Source organism: Homalodisca vitripennis, chromosome 7, assembly GCF_021130785.1.
Source record: "Homalodisca vitripennis isolate AUS2020 chromosome 7, UT_GWSS_2.1, whole genome shotgun sequence".
Lineage (NCBI taxonomy): Eukaryota > Metazoa > Arthropoda > Insecta > Hemiptera > Cicadellidae > Homalodisca > Homalodisca vitripennis.
In genome coordinates this window covers 123,369,366-123,387,982 of record NC_060213.1, presented here as the reverse complement: position 1 = coordinate 123,387,982, position 18,617 = coordinate 123,369,366, and the positions used below count along the sequence as shown (strand labels likewise).

At 34.4% G+C, this 18,617-nt stretch overlaps 1 protein-coding gene across 1 annotated transcript; it reads right to left on the bottom strand.

Annotated features, from left to right (window-relative positions):
* Positions 1–9,870: 9,870 nt before the first annotated feature.
* LOC124366872 (leucine-rich repeat extensin-like protein 6) lies at positions 9,871–10,263 on the bottom strand. Its single transcript, XM_046823472.1, has one exon. The coding sequence runs from the start codon at positions 10,261–10,263 to the stop codon at positions 9,871–9,873; it is 393 nt and encodes a 130-aa protein (XP_046679428.1).
* Between the last annotated feature and the right edge of the window lie 8,354 nt (positions 10,264–18,617).

The following is an 18,617-nucleotide window of genomic DNA, read 5'->3' as shown; positions in this document are numbered from 1 at the left end:
TCCTTGGTTAATGAATTAAGCCTACTGTTAGAGAATATAACAACTATTTGTGGAGTGAATATCAGACGACATTTTCTGGGAAATTGAGTGAAAGATTACGAAATAGCTCTTTAAATGTTGACTTCCTAGAATTTTTGATAGAGAGGCTAATTTCCCAAAGCATGAAAATTTCAAGTTCCTCAATGTCCTCAAAGCCTAAATCTCATCAAACTATAACGTTATTGATGATGTTTACAATGAAAACAGCCATTAAATTTCGACATTGACTTGAAGCTCCGGTTGTAAAGTTCCTGCAAAGCTGCCTGCTATTAGTGAAAATTGTTTATTGTCATATGTCTATATCTCATATGAAGGCTCCAAGATTGTTCTATAATAGCAATAGAGCCTCTGGTAAAAAAAAAACTGAAGAGCTAAGGGAAGGTCCAAAACCGATCCTGATAATCCAGAGATGGCCTTGAATGGTTTCTTTTAGAAAACATTATGAGCCAGTAGAGTATCGTTTATGTTGAGGGCAAAAACATGGATTCAAAAATTGCACTCTATCACTTTCTCTTATTCCTTGAGTGAGATTTTAGCACTGCAAGAGTAAACAGTCCTGGTAGACCGACTGTAGTTTCTTGTTTGTAATATGTGATAAAGTTGTGGCTTCATCCAGTGGTGGATGGACTGTACCATAAATACAGATGGATGCGATACAATCAACAGTTTGTAAAAGAGGCAATTAATCTTGTGTAATTGAGACTGAGTAGAGTTTTTCTGGTTTGCATTGACACTGAATTATATGTCTAATATTTCAAAGCTAACAGATTTGAAGTTTAGTAGTGAATGATTACATGGTTTGGAACCTTAAAATAGGGCGGCGTTTTAATTAATCATGGATATGAATTATTTAGGAAAATAATGACTATACAGGTCTCCAAGACAGCCAATTAAATTTAGGATGTGGATCAAGTTGATAACCAAAGTCACATATTGGTGCTTAAACTGATAATTCTAGCACTCATTTTACGAGCGGGAGTTGGGTAACTAAACTAGATTTGTTCCTATAATTGCATACGTCCGCTACCCATTAATATATATTCTTTACTCTTCTTCCTTGTCTTTTATCCTTTACCTTATGTTCTATATTCACTCTTTGTTAAACTTACATTACTGTTAATGTAAATACAAAAAATAAATTAAAATATCATTATAATTTTAGCACTTACTTTACGGTGAATCAAAATAAATTTGAATTTGAATCATACCAGCACCCTTTATCCTGTATATGGTTCCTCTAAATTGAATACGTCCGCTATACATTACTATATATTCTTTACACTTCTTCCTTGTCATTTTCCTTTATATTTTATCCTTTCCCTTATGTTCTATATTCACTCTTTGTTACACTTACATTACTGTTAATGTAAATACAAAAAAAAAAATTAAAAATATCATTATAATTTTAGCACTTATTATACGTATCGAAGGTGGTGAATCAAAATGAAATTTGAATTTGAATCATATCAGCACCCTTTATACTGTATATGGTTCCTCTAAATTGCATACGACCGCTATACATTATTATATATTCTTTACTCTTCTTCCCTATCATTTATTTATCCTTTCCCATATGTTCTATATTCACTCTTTGTTATACTTACAATACAGGTAATACACATAAATACAAAAAATAAATTAAAATACCATTATAATTCTAGCACTTATTTTACGTATCGGAGTTGGTGAATCAAAATAAATTTGAATTTGAATCATACCAGCACCCTATATAGTGTATATGGTTCCTATCATTTCATACATCCTCTATTGATTATTATATATTCTTTTTCCTATATCCTTAATTATTTATCATTTATAATTTACTCTTTACCTTATATCCGATATCCCTTCCCATTGTTTCTTCTTACGTTGCTGATAATATAAATACACGAAATAAATTAAAATAACGGAGAATAAAATGATTGGCTCTCGATTGAACTCGACAAGAGCCAATCCTATCATTGAAATCGATTAAAATACGATCAAGTAACATCGTATATCTAACAACTCATATTGGTATTATTTTCTAGTAATAGAAAATATAAGGAAATCCTCTTCAAATTCTTCATAAGGAAGAGGAAAGGAACATAAACACCACTACGCCTCTATATAGAAGGCATACATCGGTTAAACAATTTGATTCGGCTTTGATATAAACATGGACAGAAAAGATATTTCTACTAATTTAAAAAAAGTTAAAAGCTATGTTAAGCTATAATATCAAAGTTAAGATTTTATTCTTTAATCTAAAGCAATAAATTAATCTTAAAACTCATTACAGTTCTGTTGAAGAGAAGCCAATCTGAAGTCAGGTTTTGACGTAGACTGGTGCTTGGCTGTCAAGTTGAGTTAGCTAACTTAGTTTATGAAGTGTGTCACCAGCACGCTCGGGTGGTTACACAGATAACCATTTTAGACAACTCGAACCCCTCAAGTTACAGGCATTAAATCATCGATACTGTATTTATTTGGAAAAATGTAAAACGCTGATCCACCACTAATTATTTCAGTTAAATTTTATTCATAGCCAACTAACTAATTTGCCAACTTCCGTCATTTCAAAGTTAATTTTCAGAATGCATTGCTATCATCCAAGTTGCCTAGTTCACAGTACATTAAACTTCGATATCAAAATAAATCTCGATAAATTTCGGCCTCCTTGTTAGGAGCTGTTGCCAGCCAATACATATTAAACCGAACCCTTTGTTTGCGCCCCTTCAAATTATCACTATAAGCTGATTATTATTTGTGGAAGTTCCGGATCGACTAATGGCTCCTCACGGTGAACTACCTCAAGAAGTTAATTGTGTTTAGTAAGTTTAGACATGGTTTTGAACGGAAACTTATCCCTTGTTTAAAGTTTATATTGGCCATGGTCGATTTGTAAGGATTATAGGAATTCGTACATTTGCTTGTGCTGGTGACACGTGTACTTGTGCTCTTGACTTATGATGTTCGAGACTTGTATTCTAGGCAGTGAAAGCGCCTAAGTCAATTTTCTCCTGTCTGGATTCCAAGCAGTTTTTGTGTATGTTAAATATTTTCTTTCCATCATTACTTTATTCTATAGTCGTTGTTAACGTTCTGTATTGTATGTACTAATTAATTTTCGCACTTGAAAAAGAGGATAGATTTTGAGCTTCGAAACGTTGTGTTACGCATTTTTTAATTACATAAAGATGGAAAAAATGATGTTGTATTCATGAAAACAAAGATGTAACCCTAATCATTAATAAACAGTTTATGACAAACAACTAATGATTCCAAGAGAATCGTTGACAACTGAACTTAGGATATGAAATTGTAACTAATATTAATTAAAACGCTAGATTTCGTACTAAGTAAACCACAAGACTCTAAAGCAGTTTTAGTTGTTATTTGAACAGTTACAATCTATATGTATTTATTTCAAACATTGCTTCTTAAAATACATAAGAAAAAATTGAATTTCTTGTAGGATGTGTAAGATTATGTCACAAGGTGTACTTAGACTTATTGTATAGCTGTCAACAAATAACGATGAATTTATTATTCGAGTTTTATACTGTATTCCAATACAGACCTTAATCTTTGTCGTAAAATTCTTAGAACAAATAAATTGAAATAAAAGGCTTCCCTCATGAAGAAGAACATTATTTTAAATACATGTGATTAAAAAAAGTATTGATATTAAGTTTGGCAGCTGGGTCAAAGTATGGATGCACAGTTTGTAACACTGGTTCGTACGTAGAAGTTTCTTTTAAAACCAACTATTTATTTACCTGAAACTTGCCTGAATTTATATTGTCATCAAAGTCATCAAAACTGTTTAGTAAAATTGTAAATAATTTAGTAGTTGGTTTTGATACTAAATCTTTTTTCGCTAATATACCCATTTGTGGAACAGTTCAAATAATAAATTGCTTCAATTTTGTTTAAAGATTCTTTTTGACAATGGAAGGATTAAGAAGGAAACAGGATTTTCCGGACATTTTCCTTCGTTCAATGACACAAATGAAATGTTAATGTTAATGTGTAAGGTTAGATATTTATCTGAAGAAGAGATCAGGTTGCAGATCTCGAAACTTAGTGTTTTTAATTGGTTTTATTACTGAACGATGGCAAATGCCCAGAAAAATTCCTGTTTGCTTCAACTTATTTCTTATTTCAAAATTTAACTGTTGGTAGCAAAGTGATAGGGCGACAATATTATATAATACGATTTGGATTTTGCTAGGTATTTACTGGAAGTGGCTGAGTCCCCAAACTAGGACTTCCAGTGCGTAATGCGAAACGGAAGTTCGGCAAGGACTATCGCACTTCCAGCAGTGTTTACAAGGTAGACCGAGAAGAGCGGAACTCATTACGACCGAGATGTCTCGCTTACACAACTTCCCTCTTACCCAAGATGTGAAACTTTTCTCATCATCACTGAATACCCCGATGTCTCTACAGTTGTAATGGATTCGCCGGGAGTGAGCGTGTAAGATGGAAGTTAAAGTCTACTTTGTTTTGTAAGTTGATAGTTACAGTACAATTTGGAAACTGCCTCTTGAATATACGGGAAGACTGTTCCACAGTGTAGTGTGTTTTCTAAAACTGGACGTACATTTATATTATTTCAAAATAAATATTGTTCTGATTTAAGCAAATTGTCAGTCACACTAACGATAGTCCTTTACTAATTTATAGATGAAACTGTTTGTTTATCATAAAAATCTATATTCTGTAACTTTTGAGATGAAGTAATTAATACATATTCGCTCTACTTTTCCAAAAAATGTAAGGACCACATAATCATTTCTTTCACCTAACCTGAACAAAGAAGACAACAGAGTTATCAGATAACAAATGAAGGCCCGTCTCCATTAACTCAAATCAAATCAGCTTTATTGCAGCGACAATATTACAATGTATAGCAAACGTCACAAATTTTAATCTAAAATTTCTTACACTCATGCCAAAAAATTCTCATTCACACATACAATTTTACACTTATGCACCTTTCATCCTTCACCAATATATCCCACTTTAAACAGCAGAATCAGTCGTGTAATTGGGCGGTCTCCCAGTTAAATGCTAAAAACTCATATTATAAAATGCTTGTGACACCAAGAGGTGTTTAAGGCGCCTTTTGAACGCCTTGGGCGTTAGGAATTTTTTATTGAATTTGGCAGTCTGTTAATAAAATTAACACCTGCCTGTGAGGGCAGGTGTTCAAAAACCACTGTTCTGTGGCTTGCAGTTCGTAGTAATTCTCTACCTCGTGTCTCATTCGTATGTATGTCCCGGCCTCTGGTTAAGGCACACTTATACATACAAAACAAAGTGGTTTCTAAAATGTACAGACACGGGAGAGTTAACAGCTGTAATTCCTTAAAACATTGCCTGCACGACTCTCTGAATTTTATTTTTGCAATTATCCGAATAGCTCTTTTTTTTGGAGTTTGAATGCTCTCTGAAACTGAGAGCTTGTGCACGCTCCCCACAGGACCACTCCGTAAGACAAATGGGGGTAAATTAAGCCATAATACGCCGTTATCAGTACCTGACTTGGGCAGTATTTTGCTAAGGATCTCAGCGCATAAATGCCTGAGGAAATTTTTGTGCAAACATGATTGATGTATTCATTCCAAGTCAACCCTCTATCAAGGTGTATTCCTAGGAATGTTGAAGAGAGGACTTCTTCCAATGTGGAATCAGCTAACAAGACGGCAGATCCACAGTGGTTGCCTACATCGCGCAGAGCAAAATTTAAAACGTTGGATTTTGAGGAGTTTGTTGTGAGAATGAGGCTTTGGAAGTATTGTACACAGTTATTGATGTCAACAAAGGCCTGTTGTTCCAACACTTCACTTGATCTTGCACTAAAACAGAGAGTCGTATCATCAGCATACTGCACCAGTCCTCCATGCAGAAGTGATGATCCTATGTCGTGACACAAAGCAGGAAAAGCACAGGACTGAGAATGGATCCCTGGGGAACACTGTACCTCAGTTCTATTGGTTTTGACGATTGATTTGATATTTGGACAACTTAAGATCTATGACTTAGAAATGAGCTAAGCCATTTAAGGGGCACACCCTGATGCCATGGGACCCAAGTCAGTCGAACAGTATGCTATGGTCAACGCAGTCGAATGCTTTGGACAAGTCTAAGAACACACTCATTGTGTGGTTCCGACATTCTATTCCCTCTACAATCATATCAACAAGACTCACTACTGCGTCTGTCGTCGATTTGCCCTTTCTGAATCCAAATTATTTATTTGAGAGCTGACTGTATTTGTCGAAAAATTGAAACATTCTTATGAGAAAAAGCTTTTCAAAAATTTTGCTCAATACTGGCAAAATTGAGACAGGCCGATAGTTATTGATTGAAAATTGATCGTCTTTTTTTCAAAATTGGAGGAGGGAGGGGAAAATTCCTGTTTGGAATGAAGAATTTAGCAATTTATTTAAAGGTCTCACCAAATGCTTGCAGCATTGTTTGATGAGCCATGTTGACATTATATTAAGATCATTTGACTTTTTGGCTGGGAGCTGCTGAATAATTCGGTGAAGCTCATCCTCAGTGAAAGGCGTCAGCAACATTGAGGCTGCTGGACTCTGTCTTCGCGAGGGACGTACTTGCGGTTCAGACGGCCGAGGACTTTGCCCAACAGCAACGGATGCGAAAAATTCGTTTAAACTGATTGGCAACCTCAGTTCCATCCTCCACAAGTATTTTTCGCAAATATTAATCGTTTTTGTATGGCAGCATGTGTTAATATGGAAATTTATTACGTCGTTAAATGTTTTGAACTGCTGCTCTACAGATTGAGAAGAGTGAAGGAAACTCCACTTTTCTGTTGACAGGGAAGTGTTGAGGTGAGCGATGTTTTCTGGCCTTGTGTCTCTTATTGTTTGGTTAATTTTGGGCTCCCTTTCAAGTTTCATTCCACTGACGACAGCTTCTTGCCCGTAGTGGTCAGATATAGCTGTGTTTACCACAGACACCACGACACTTGGATGGTTGGTGATGATGTTGTCGATAGCCGATTGGGTTGTACCCGTCACTCTCGTCGGAGTTTTGACTAACAACTCCAGGTCGAATGACCTAAGTAAATCAACTAATCGAAATGTGGAATGGTGAGTGTTGTCCAACGCGTCAATGTTGAAATCCCCCATCACGACATATTCCTGACGTTGATCAGTCAAGTCTGTCAGTAATTGTTCGAATTTGGAAAAAAAAATATCTTCGTTTCCACTGGGAGACCTATATATATATATATATATATATATATATATATATAATATATATATATATATATACAGGGTGTACATAAAGTCCTGCACGGGTATTAATATTTTACGAACGATAGTAAAATAAATCAACAAGATTTGGTACATCAACACTAAACCTAAAAATCTACTTTTTGAAGGAACTATCAGTTTTCTGTAATATCATGGGGACGTCTCGCAAGGAGTCAGAAGGAAATATTAAATAGGAGCTGAGGTCAATATGCACATCATTTTAAAGGGCTTATCTAGCAGAGTTTAATGCCGCAAACCGCACTCAAAAGGATTGATCCAGTACAAAAATGGCGGATGTTCAAAAAGTTTTACTTGGTTTTCATTTTATTAGTAGCCATAACCCAGTAAAGCAAAACTGTAACCAAACGGAATACTGCAGCTAAATACTACATTATGCTTGTCAGTTGTACAGAAGTGAATTATGATGTTAGTTATCCTCAAGGGTTACAAATTTTTTCCTAATATATTGATAACGGGGAAAACCTGATAACAGTAACAATTGGAAAGCTCTTATCTTTGGGTCGCAGTTTGGACTTTCCTATTAGCCAGTCTATTCGTAGTAGGCTATTCTAGTTTTCTTGTTTTAGTAGTGCTGTCCAACCTTTCTATCAGTGCGCTTTAGTACAAAAGAGTTTGTCGTATTGCTTGTAGTTCTTCAACTACACTATGTCGCTTGACGAAACGTGAACGTATAACACTTCTTATGATGGGTGGTTGGGGAAACAACAGACGATCACGCGAGGAAGCATATCATTTATTTAATGACTACTTTCAAGAGACGCAGCCAATTTCTAGAACAACTGTAGGGAGAACTGTTCAACGCTTTATGGAAACAGGAAATGTTTTCCGATCGTCATAGGTCAGGAAGGCCGGCTACTGCGACAAACGAAGACAACTCTTTAGATGTATTGCAGTCATTTATTAAGAACCCGCAAGAGTCCCTACGCCTCAGCAGCACAAACTCATGACATCTCTGTTACTGTCTGTTAAAAAAATTCTGAAAGGGTCAAATTTTAAGCCCTATAAAGTTCATTTGGTGCACCGAACTCAACGAAGATGATTTCGATCGACGTATAGAATTTTTGTAAAACTATGATCACAACGAAATTGATTGTGTTTTCAGACGAGTGTTCATTTAATGCTGAATGGAAGCGTAAACAGGCACATTTGCCGTTACTGGAGTAGTGAAAATCCTCACTGAATGCGGGAGGCACATACGCAGTATCCACTAAAGGTGAATGTCTGGCTTGGTGTGATATGTATACAGTTGGTAGGTCCTTTCTTTATTGAAGGAAGTTTAAAATGCAATATCATACCGTTTGCTGGAAAATGAAATTACACCAGCACTTCGAAACATGGTTTGGAGAACATTTCCAAGTAATATCTGGTTTCAACAGGACGGAGCACCCCCCACACTAAGTCATCGACGTAAGAGCTTATTTAAACACTGTTTTTTTGGCAACGGTGGATCAGAAGGCGTGGGACTGTAGAATGGCCAGCGCATTCACAGATCTTTCTCCCATTAGACTATTTTGTTTGGGGTTACCTTAAGGACAACGTCTACAATACAAAGCCTCAAAATTTAAATGAACTGAGACAAAGAATAGTTCTAGAATGTCAGACGATTCCTCAAGTTTCCCTGCTCAATTCTGTTTTTATGAGCGTCTTTCCAACTGTCAAATGATCGGAGGTGAACAAATTCGATTGGTAAGTAAACATCTTTTTTAAATAAAAAACCTTTGAACAGCCGCCATTTTGTACTGGATCCAATCCTTTTGAGTGCGGTTTGCGGCACTAAATTCTGCTAGCTAAGCCCTTTAAAATGATGTGCATATTGACCTAAGCTACTATTTAAGATTTCCTTCTGACTCCTTGCGGGACGTCCCATGATATTACAGAAAACTGATAGTTCCTTCAAAAAGTAGATTTTTAGGTGTAGTGTTGATGTACCAAATCTTGTTGATTTATCTGTTATCGTTCAGAAAATATTATACCCGTGCAGGACTTTATGTACACCCTGTATATATATATATATATATATATATATATATATATATATATATATATATATTCCGATCGCTACTAATTTTGATTTGTCTGTTTGAATTTTGATTCCGACTGCTTCATAATCTTTTTCGAGTGATTCTTGGATCGGAAAGGGGGCAAAAGTGAAATTTTGTTTTATAAAAATAGCAACTCCTCATCCTTTGGAGTAGGGTCTACAGTACGCGGAAGCCAATTTATAATTTGGAATTTTGCACATTGCGATGTTATCACTGTTGAAAACCGTTTTCAGTGACAACAAGATCTGTTTTGAGATCCTCGCACATGAGTTGAATTTCTTCCAATTTTTTTGGTTGCAAATTGAGCATTTTGATGAAGCAGTTTCAGTTCAATTTGTTTGTAAATTTTTGAGTTTGTTCGTTTTTGATGGCGATTGTTTGTCAATTTTGTCCGCTGATTTAAAGAGGGGTCTCTAAAAAAGCAGTCTCAATTCTTTGCTCTTGTAAATTTGAAGCTGCAGAATGGACAACAGGGACGTTTCTTCGATCTTCCTTCATGGCTTCGTCACAAGATATAGTCGGCATCGGGGCTCTGGAGTCAACTGTATAGAGTCTGACGGTGGCGGTGACGGTGACGGTGGCGGCGGCGGTAGCAGTGACGGCGACAGTGACGGTGGCGGAGGCAGCGGTAGTGACGGCGACAGTGACGGTGGCGGCGGCAGCGACGGTGGTGGCGTCGGCGGTGGCAGTGACAGTGGTGGCGGCGGCGGCAGCATTGGTGGGACGGCAGTGCTGGTGTCAGGAGCAACCTCAGCCATCTTGGCCGCAGCAGTCGAGACGCTCAACCCGCCAAGAGCCTCCACGATGAGTCTGGCCAGCTGCCACTTCCCTCTAGTGTGTAGATGCATCCCGTGCCTCGTGAAGTGCTTCCGCTGCAGTCTGTTCATATCTAGGACAGAGATGTGGTGCCTTCTATATAGGCATTCACGAGGGCGGTGTGCTGGTTAATATCGTGCGTAGAGGGCAAGTCGTGACGATGGGGCAGCGTGGCGACAATCAGCCCGTTGTGAGAAGCTACGGACGTGATCCTCTTCTCCAGGTTGTCGTATATATTCCGCTGCTCCCCGGCCGCAAGGTCATTGGTTCCGGCGATCAGGACGCTGCATCGAGTCCCTTTCGTCACCGGCTGAGGTTGGGATGAGGTGATCTGAAGCAGCCTCGCCCCAGGCTTGCAGACCCCTGTCACAGAAAACGCGTCGAGAGAGGAGCTGGGATGTCATTCCAGCGATTTCACTCTCTTATGAAATTGGTTTGCAAGTCATAAAATGTGGAAAATCCGTAAAACTGGAACTTCGAAACATTAGAAACTACAAAATCTATATATGTTAAATTTTATCCTACACTATTACTAATTCAGATCAACACCGTAGACTGTAGACCTTGAAACCCAAGGCTCTCCAGTGTTGTAATAGCCAGTTGTATGAGAGGAATATTGATTGTACCACCATACGAACAATCTTACCCCAATACACATTACTTACAATCTCTTTTTTACTATAGCAGGTGTCTAATTTTAAATTTAGGAGGTATAATAAATATGTGTCCAATTATATGTCAATGGCAATCATAGAAAATTAATGTGGGAGTGGCTGAGACACTGGGATGTTTAGGAATTATAAAATAACTTCAAAGTATAAAGATCTAGGAATATTTCCTCAGGAGACTGATAAGCTGTGAGAACTCATAAAATAATGTATTCTAACTTAAAAACCTACTAGGTGCAATTTTTAGATTTGTCTTTCAAAATTTTGATGGAGGTTTTGAGCCCTCCCCATTATTATATGCACATGCACCCATACGCAATTTTTATTTTTGTCCTCAAGAAGTTATCTATATATATATATATATATATATATATATATATATATATATATATATATATATATATATATAAATGAATGTTTGTGTGTTAACATTTAAAATTTAGAAAATTTTTATTATAAAGTGCTTGATCAGTAGTGTAATTCAGATTGCATGCAAGACGCCATTGCCTAATTTTAAATTTAGATTGCACCAATGATCAATGAACTATCTAATGCAATGAAAATGAAAATACTATTAAACGCTATTATGAAAACAACCTCATTGTACAAATCCGTGAATGTTTGCACATAAGATAATCTAATTTGGTTACATCGAAGGTAAATGAAAAAAGCCGAAAGAAGACACTTTATGATCGAAACTGGGTTTCTTTGATAAATTTTCTATCACGACTATCAATTATCTCAGCAATGTTTAGGATGTGATAGAAACATAATAAGTGAATATAGTGTACTGTTTTCAACGGGAAATAGCGTGCGAAGCCGCGGGCAACTGCTAGTTAAGCTATAAATAAAGGTGTTCTAAGTTAAAAAAAAACTACATGGTGCAATTTTTAGGTTTGTATTACAAAATTTTGGAGGGGGATTGGCCCCCCCCCCATAATATACGCTCATGTACCGTACCCAAACGCCATTTTTGCCTTTTCCTAAGGAAGTTGTTCAGCTATAAATAATTAGTTATACATAAAGGTATTCTAAGTTAAAAAAAACTACTTGGTGCTATTTTTAGGTTTGTATTACAAAATTTTGAAGGGAGGGATGAGCCCCCCCCCATATACGCACATGTATCCAAATGCTATTTTACTTTTTTTAGGGGTGTAAAAGTGCATGAGGATAATTACGACATAGTTCTTAAGGATCGTTTCACTGCAGCTCGATCTTAAGCAAAATAAGTGAGTTGAACATACTTTTACCTATGCTTTGTGTAAAAGACCAAACCGCCATCAAGCAGCTGAGATTGCTGTTGCAGCCGACCAATCTAAGTTGAGAATAAGATGAGACCACCGATCAGAGTAGTTGCCCGATTTGCCGACAGGGTGTGCTGGTGACATCCATTCATAAACTTAGCCAGCTAATATAACTTCATTCATAAACCAAGTTCAGTAATGAAACTTACTATCCTAGAACGGAACGTGCCACAACAAACCCCCCTCCCCCCCTTTCACAAACACACCCCATACAGACATTACCAACGCTCGCTTGCTCGACCACAACTTGAAATTGCCTGCATGTATAACACCTTAACGGACTACAAGTTCAGTGAAGGATGTTTCTCGTACATCACCTGGTTTAGATAGTAAATGGTAAAACAGGAGTAAAATTTCATACTTGTTTATTATACAGTTGTCACTTTAAAATTATGATCGAGTAATGATGTTTTGTTGCTGATCTGATACTCAAGCCCAGAAACATTAATCACAGTTTTCTAGTCTAGACGCAGGTGATTGTTTTTTTTTTTAATGTGAAAATCTTATTCTCAAACCGAGATTCGAATTCTGAGAGACACCAATATCTCAGTCACCAGGAACAGCACGAAAGAGTAGTACATCAAATACAATAATATTATATCTATTACTACTATTACTATTATATCTATTACTACTACAGTTCGTACTATTAAAATTACAAGTGCAATTTATTAAAATAAATCAATCAAAAACATCTTTATTTCCATTATAGTACAAAACTTTACTAATCGTAGGAGCACAATTTTACATTTATAATATAAAATTAAAAAACTTGATTTTTTTTATTTTTAATTTTTAAAATTTTGTACTGTGTTTTTTTGTTTTTAAATGTGTGATTTTTTTAAGGTTTTATATTATAAACACTTCTTGCTGTATTTTTTTTAAATTTGAAAATATAATTGTTCACAGCCAAACGCTTATTATATTTTATCGTAAAGTCATTTTATCGGTGTTATTATAAGTAAATTATAAAAAATGTATAATTCTAAAATGCTTTCGAATGTGTATTGAATTAGACACTTCCTATAAATCTAATACAAAAATTAAGAGTGTAAAAGTACTTCAAGTTAGGTGGGTAACATCTAGAAAGCCCCTTCGCCTCAGCACTACCAATGACCTTGAATTGCGAAAAATCATCGAAATCGCGACACGTATCTTATGAGTGCCGTTTAAACCAGTACAAAAAGTATCATACCCACTACAAAAGTCGTCTACCAAGTTATCAAGAGATGTCAGGCGCATGTGCGCAATTATGCACCAGACGAAAACACACGTCACTGGCAGGCGGATAAGCTCAAGTTAATTACAATTTGTGATAATATCCCGGATTAAACTTGCTGATGCCGCGATTGTCTGACGTCACGAGTGCTGTTGTCAGCAGACTGTACAAAAGCGACGAGTTTTTCTATTACGGCTGAGTTAACAAGATTCACCTGGCACTACAGAGCCTATTCTGAATGAAAGAGTTTGGATTAAAATTAATGGCGCTATAAATGGAATTAATCTGGGGATAAGTTTCACTTAGACGACGCTGCCTTTCACGCTACACCTTGGATGACGCGAGTCAGACGTCAAGCCTGGCTGTTGAAGGTATTTATACTGTTCTGGATACCGACTATTACAGTATTCTGTTGTATAGATATGTGTTACACTGTAGTAGATACTGTTTCCCAGATACGTCATAATTACAGAAACGTAGTGTTATATAGGTATAACAAATAATTATATAAAATGTCCGAAATACTGTTATCCTTTCAAATTATCCACCGTTGTTAACAAACTTTTAAACATTTTACATTACAGTATTCTGTAGTATAGATACGTGTATACTGTAGTAGATACTGTTTCCCAGTTCACACTGTATATAGTAGATATAAAATGTCCAAAAATACTGTTTCCTTTCATTATCCACCGTTGTTAACAAACTTTTAAACATTTTACATACAGTATTCTGTAGTATAGATACGTGTATAGTGTAGTAAATACTGTTTCCCAGATGTCATAACTACAGAAACGCAGTGTTATATAGCTATAACAAATAATTATATAAAATGTCCAAATACTGTTATCCTTTCAAATTATCCACCGTTGTTAACAAACTTTTAAACATTTTACATTACAGTATTCTGTTGTATAGATATGTGTTATACTGTAGTAGATACTGTTTCCCAGATACGTCATAATTACAGAAACGTAGTGTTATATAGGTATAACAAATAATTATATAAAATGTCCGAAATACTGTTATCCTTTCAAATTATCCACCGTTGTTAACAAACTTTTAAACATTTTACATTACAGTATTCTGTTGTATAGATATGTGTTACACTGTAGTAGATACTGTTTCCCAGATACGTCATAATTACAGAAACGTAGTGTTATATAGGTATAACAAATAATTATATAAAATGTCCGAAATACTGTTATCCTTTCAAATTATCCACCGTTGTTAACAAACTTTTAAACATTTTACATTACAGTATTCTGTAGTATAGATACGTGTTATAGTGTAGTAAATACTGTTTCCCCAGATACATCATAACTACAGAAAAACGCAGTGTTATATAGCTATAACAAATAATGATATAAAATGTCCAAAATACTGTTATCCTTTCAAATTATACACCGTTGTTAACAAACTTTTAAACATTTTACATTACAGTATTCTGTAGTATAGATACGTGTTATACTGTAGTAGATACTGTTTCCCAGATACTCATAATTACAGAAACGTAGTGTTATATAGGTATAACAAATAATGATATAAAATGTCCAAAATACTGTTATCCTTTCAAATTATACACCGTTGTTAACAAACTTTTAAACATTTTACATTTCAGTATTCTGTAGTAATAGATTACGTGTTATACTGTAGTAGATACGTGTTTCCCAGATACGTCATAATTACAGAAACGTAGTGTTATATAGGTATAACAAATAATGATATAAAATGTCCAAAATACTGTTATCCTTTCAAATTATACACCGTTGTTAACAAACTTTTAAAACATTTTACATTACAGTATTCTGTAGTATAGATAACGTGTTATACTGTAGTAGATACTGTTTCCCAGATACGTATAATTACAGAAACGCAGTGTTATATAGCTATAACAAATAATGATATAAAAATGTCCGAAATACTGTTATCCTTTCAAATTATCCACCGTTGTTAACAAACTTTTTAAAACATTTTACATTACAGTATTCTGTAGTATAGATACGTGTTATACTGTAGTAGATACTGTTTCCCAGATACATCATAACTACAGAAACGCAGTGTTATATAGCTATAACAAATAATGATATAAAATGTCCGAAATACTGTTATCCTTTCAAATTATCCACCGTTGTTAACAAACTTTTAAACATTTTACATTTCAGTATTCTGTAGTATAGATAACGTGTTATACTGTAAACCGATAGATACTGTTTCCCAGATACCGTCATAATTACAGAAACGCAGTGTTATATAGCTATAAACAAATAATGATATAAAATGTCCGAAATACTGTTATCCTTTCAAATTATCCACCGTTGTTAACAAACTTTTAAACATTTTACATTACAGTATTCTGTAGTATAGATACACGTTATACTGTAGTAGATACTGTCTTCCCAGATACTCATAATTACAGAAACGCAGTGTTATATAGCTATAACAAATAATGATATAAAATGTCCGAAATACTGTTATCCTTTCAAATTATCCACCGTCTTGTTAACAAACTTTTAAAAAATTTTACATTACAGTATTCTGTAGTATAGATACGTGTTATACTGTAGTAGATACTGTTTCCCAGATACGTCATAATTACAGAAACGCAGTGCTATATAGCTATAACAAATAATGATATAAAATATCCGAAAATACTGTTATCCTTTCAAATTACCCACCGTTGTTAACAAACTTTTAAACATTTTACATTACAGTATTCTGTTGGTATAGATACAACGTTATACTGTAGTAGATACTGTTTCCCAGATACTCATAATTACAGAAACGCAGTGCTATATAGCTATGACAAATAATGATATAAAAAAGTCCGAAATACTGTTATCCTTTCGAATTATCCACCGTTGTTAACAAACTTTTAAACATTTTACATTACAGTATTCTGTGGTATAGATACACGTTATACTGTAGTAGATACTGTTTCCCAGATTACGTCATAATTACAGAAACGCAGTGTTATATAGCTATAACAAATAATGATATAAAATGTCCGAAATACTGTTATCCTTTCAAATTATCCACCGTTGTTAACAAACTTTTAAACATTTTACATTTCAGTATTCTGTAGTATAGATACGTGTTATACTGTAGTAGATACTGTTTCCCAGATACGTCATAATTATTACAGAAACGCAGTGCTATATAGCTATAACAAATAATGATATAAAATGTCACGAAATACTTTTTATCCTTTCAAATTACCCACCGTTGTTAACAAACTTTTAAACATTTTACATTACAGTATTCTGTAGTATAGATACATGTTATACTGTAGTAGATACTGTTTCCCAGATACTCATAATTACAGAAACGCAGTGCTATATAGCTTTAACAAATAATGATATAAAATGTCCCAAAATACTGTTATCCTTTCAAATTACCCACCGTTGTTAACAAACTTTTTAAACATTTTACATACAGTATTCTGTGGTATAGATACACGTTATACTGTAGTAGATACTGTTTCCCAGATACTCATATTTACAGAAACGCAGTGCTATATAGCTATAACAAATAATGATATAAAAAGTCCGAAATACTGTTATCCTTTCGAATTATCCACCGTTGTTACAAAACTTTTAAACATTTTACATTACAGTATTCTGTGGTATAGATACACGTTATACTGTAGTAGATACTGTTTCCCAGATACTCATAATTACAGAAACGTAGTGTTATATAAGTATAACAAAATAATTATATAAAATGTCCCGAAATACTGTTATCCTTTCGAATTATCCACCGTTGTTAACAAACTTTTAAACATTTTACATTTCAGTATTCTGTAGTATAGATACGTGTTATACTGTAGTAGATACTGTTTCCCAAGATACGTCATAATTACAGAAACGCAGTGTTATATAGCTATAACAAATAATGATATAAAATGTCCCGAAATACTGTTATCCTTTCAAAATTATCCACCGTTTGTTAACAAACTTTTAAACCATTTTACATTACAGTATTCTGTAGTATAGATACGTGTTATACTGTAGTAGATACTGTTTCCCAGATACTCATAATTACAGAAAACGCAGTGTTATATAGCTATAACAAATAATGATATAAAAATGTCCGAAATAACTGTTATCCTTTCAAATTATCCACCGTTGTTAACAAACTTTTAAACATTTTACATTACAGTATTCTGTAGTATAGATACGTGTTATACTGTAGTAGATACTGTTTCCCAGATACATCATAACTACAGAAACGCAGTGTTATATAGCTATAACAAATAATGATATAAAATGTCCGAAATACTGTTATCCTTTCAAATTATCCACCGTTGTTAACAAACTTTTAAACATTTTTACATTACAGTATTCTGTAGTATAGATACGTGTTATACTGTAGTAGATACTGTTTCCCAGATACTCATAATTACAGAAACGCAGTGCTATATAGCTATAACAAATAATGATATAAAATATCCGAAATACTGTTATCCTTTCAAATTACCCACCGTTGTTAACAAACTTTTAAAACATTTTACATTATAGTATTCTGTGGTATAGATACACCTTATACTGTAGTAGATACTGTTTCCCAGATACGTCATAATTACAGAAACGTAGTGTTATATAGGTATAACAAATAATGATATAAAATGTCCGAAATACTGTTATCCTTTCAAATTACCCACCGTTGTTAACAAACTTTTAAACATTTTACATTTCAGTATTCTGTAGTTTAGATACGTGTTATACTGTAGTAGATACTGTTTCCCAGATACGTCATAATACAGAAACGCAGTGCTATATAGCTATAACAAATAATGATATAAAATGTCCGAAATACTTTTATCCTTTCAAATTATCCACCGTTGTTAACAAACTTTTAAACATTTTACATTACAGTGTTCTGTGGTATAGATACACGTTATACTGTAGTAGATACTGTTTCCCAGATTACTCATAATTACAGAAACGCAGTGCTATATAGCTATAAACAAATAATGATATAAAAAGTCCGAAATACTGTTATCCTTTCGAATTATCCACCGTTGTTAACAAACTTTTAAACATTTTACATTACAGTATTCTGTGGTATAGATACACGTTATACTGTAGTAGATACTGTTTCCCAGATACGTCATAATTACAGAAACGCAGTGTTATATAGCTATAACAAATAATGATATAAAATGTCCGAAATACTGTTATCCTTTCAAATTATCCACCGTTGTTAACAAACTTTTAAACATTTTACATTTC

What these genes read in the sequence shown, in the direction of transcription:
- LOC124366872 (XM_046823472.1), bottom strand. Translation starts at nt 10,263, where the DNA reads ATGAACAGACTGCAGCGGAAGCACTTCACGAGGCACGGGATGCATCTA.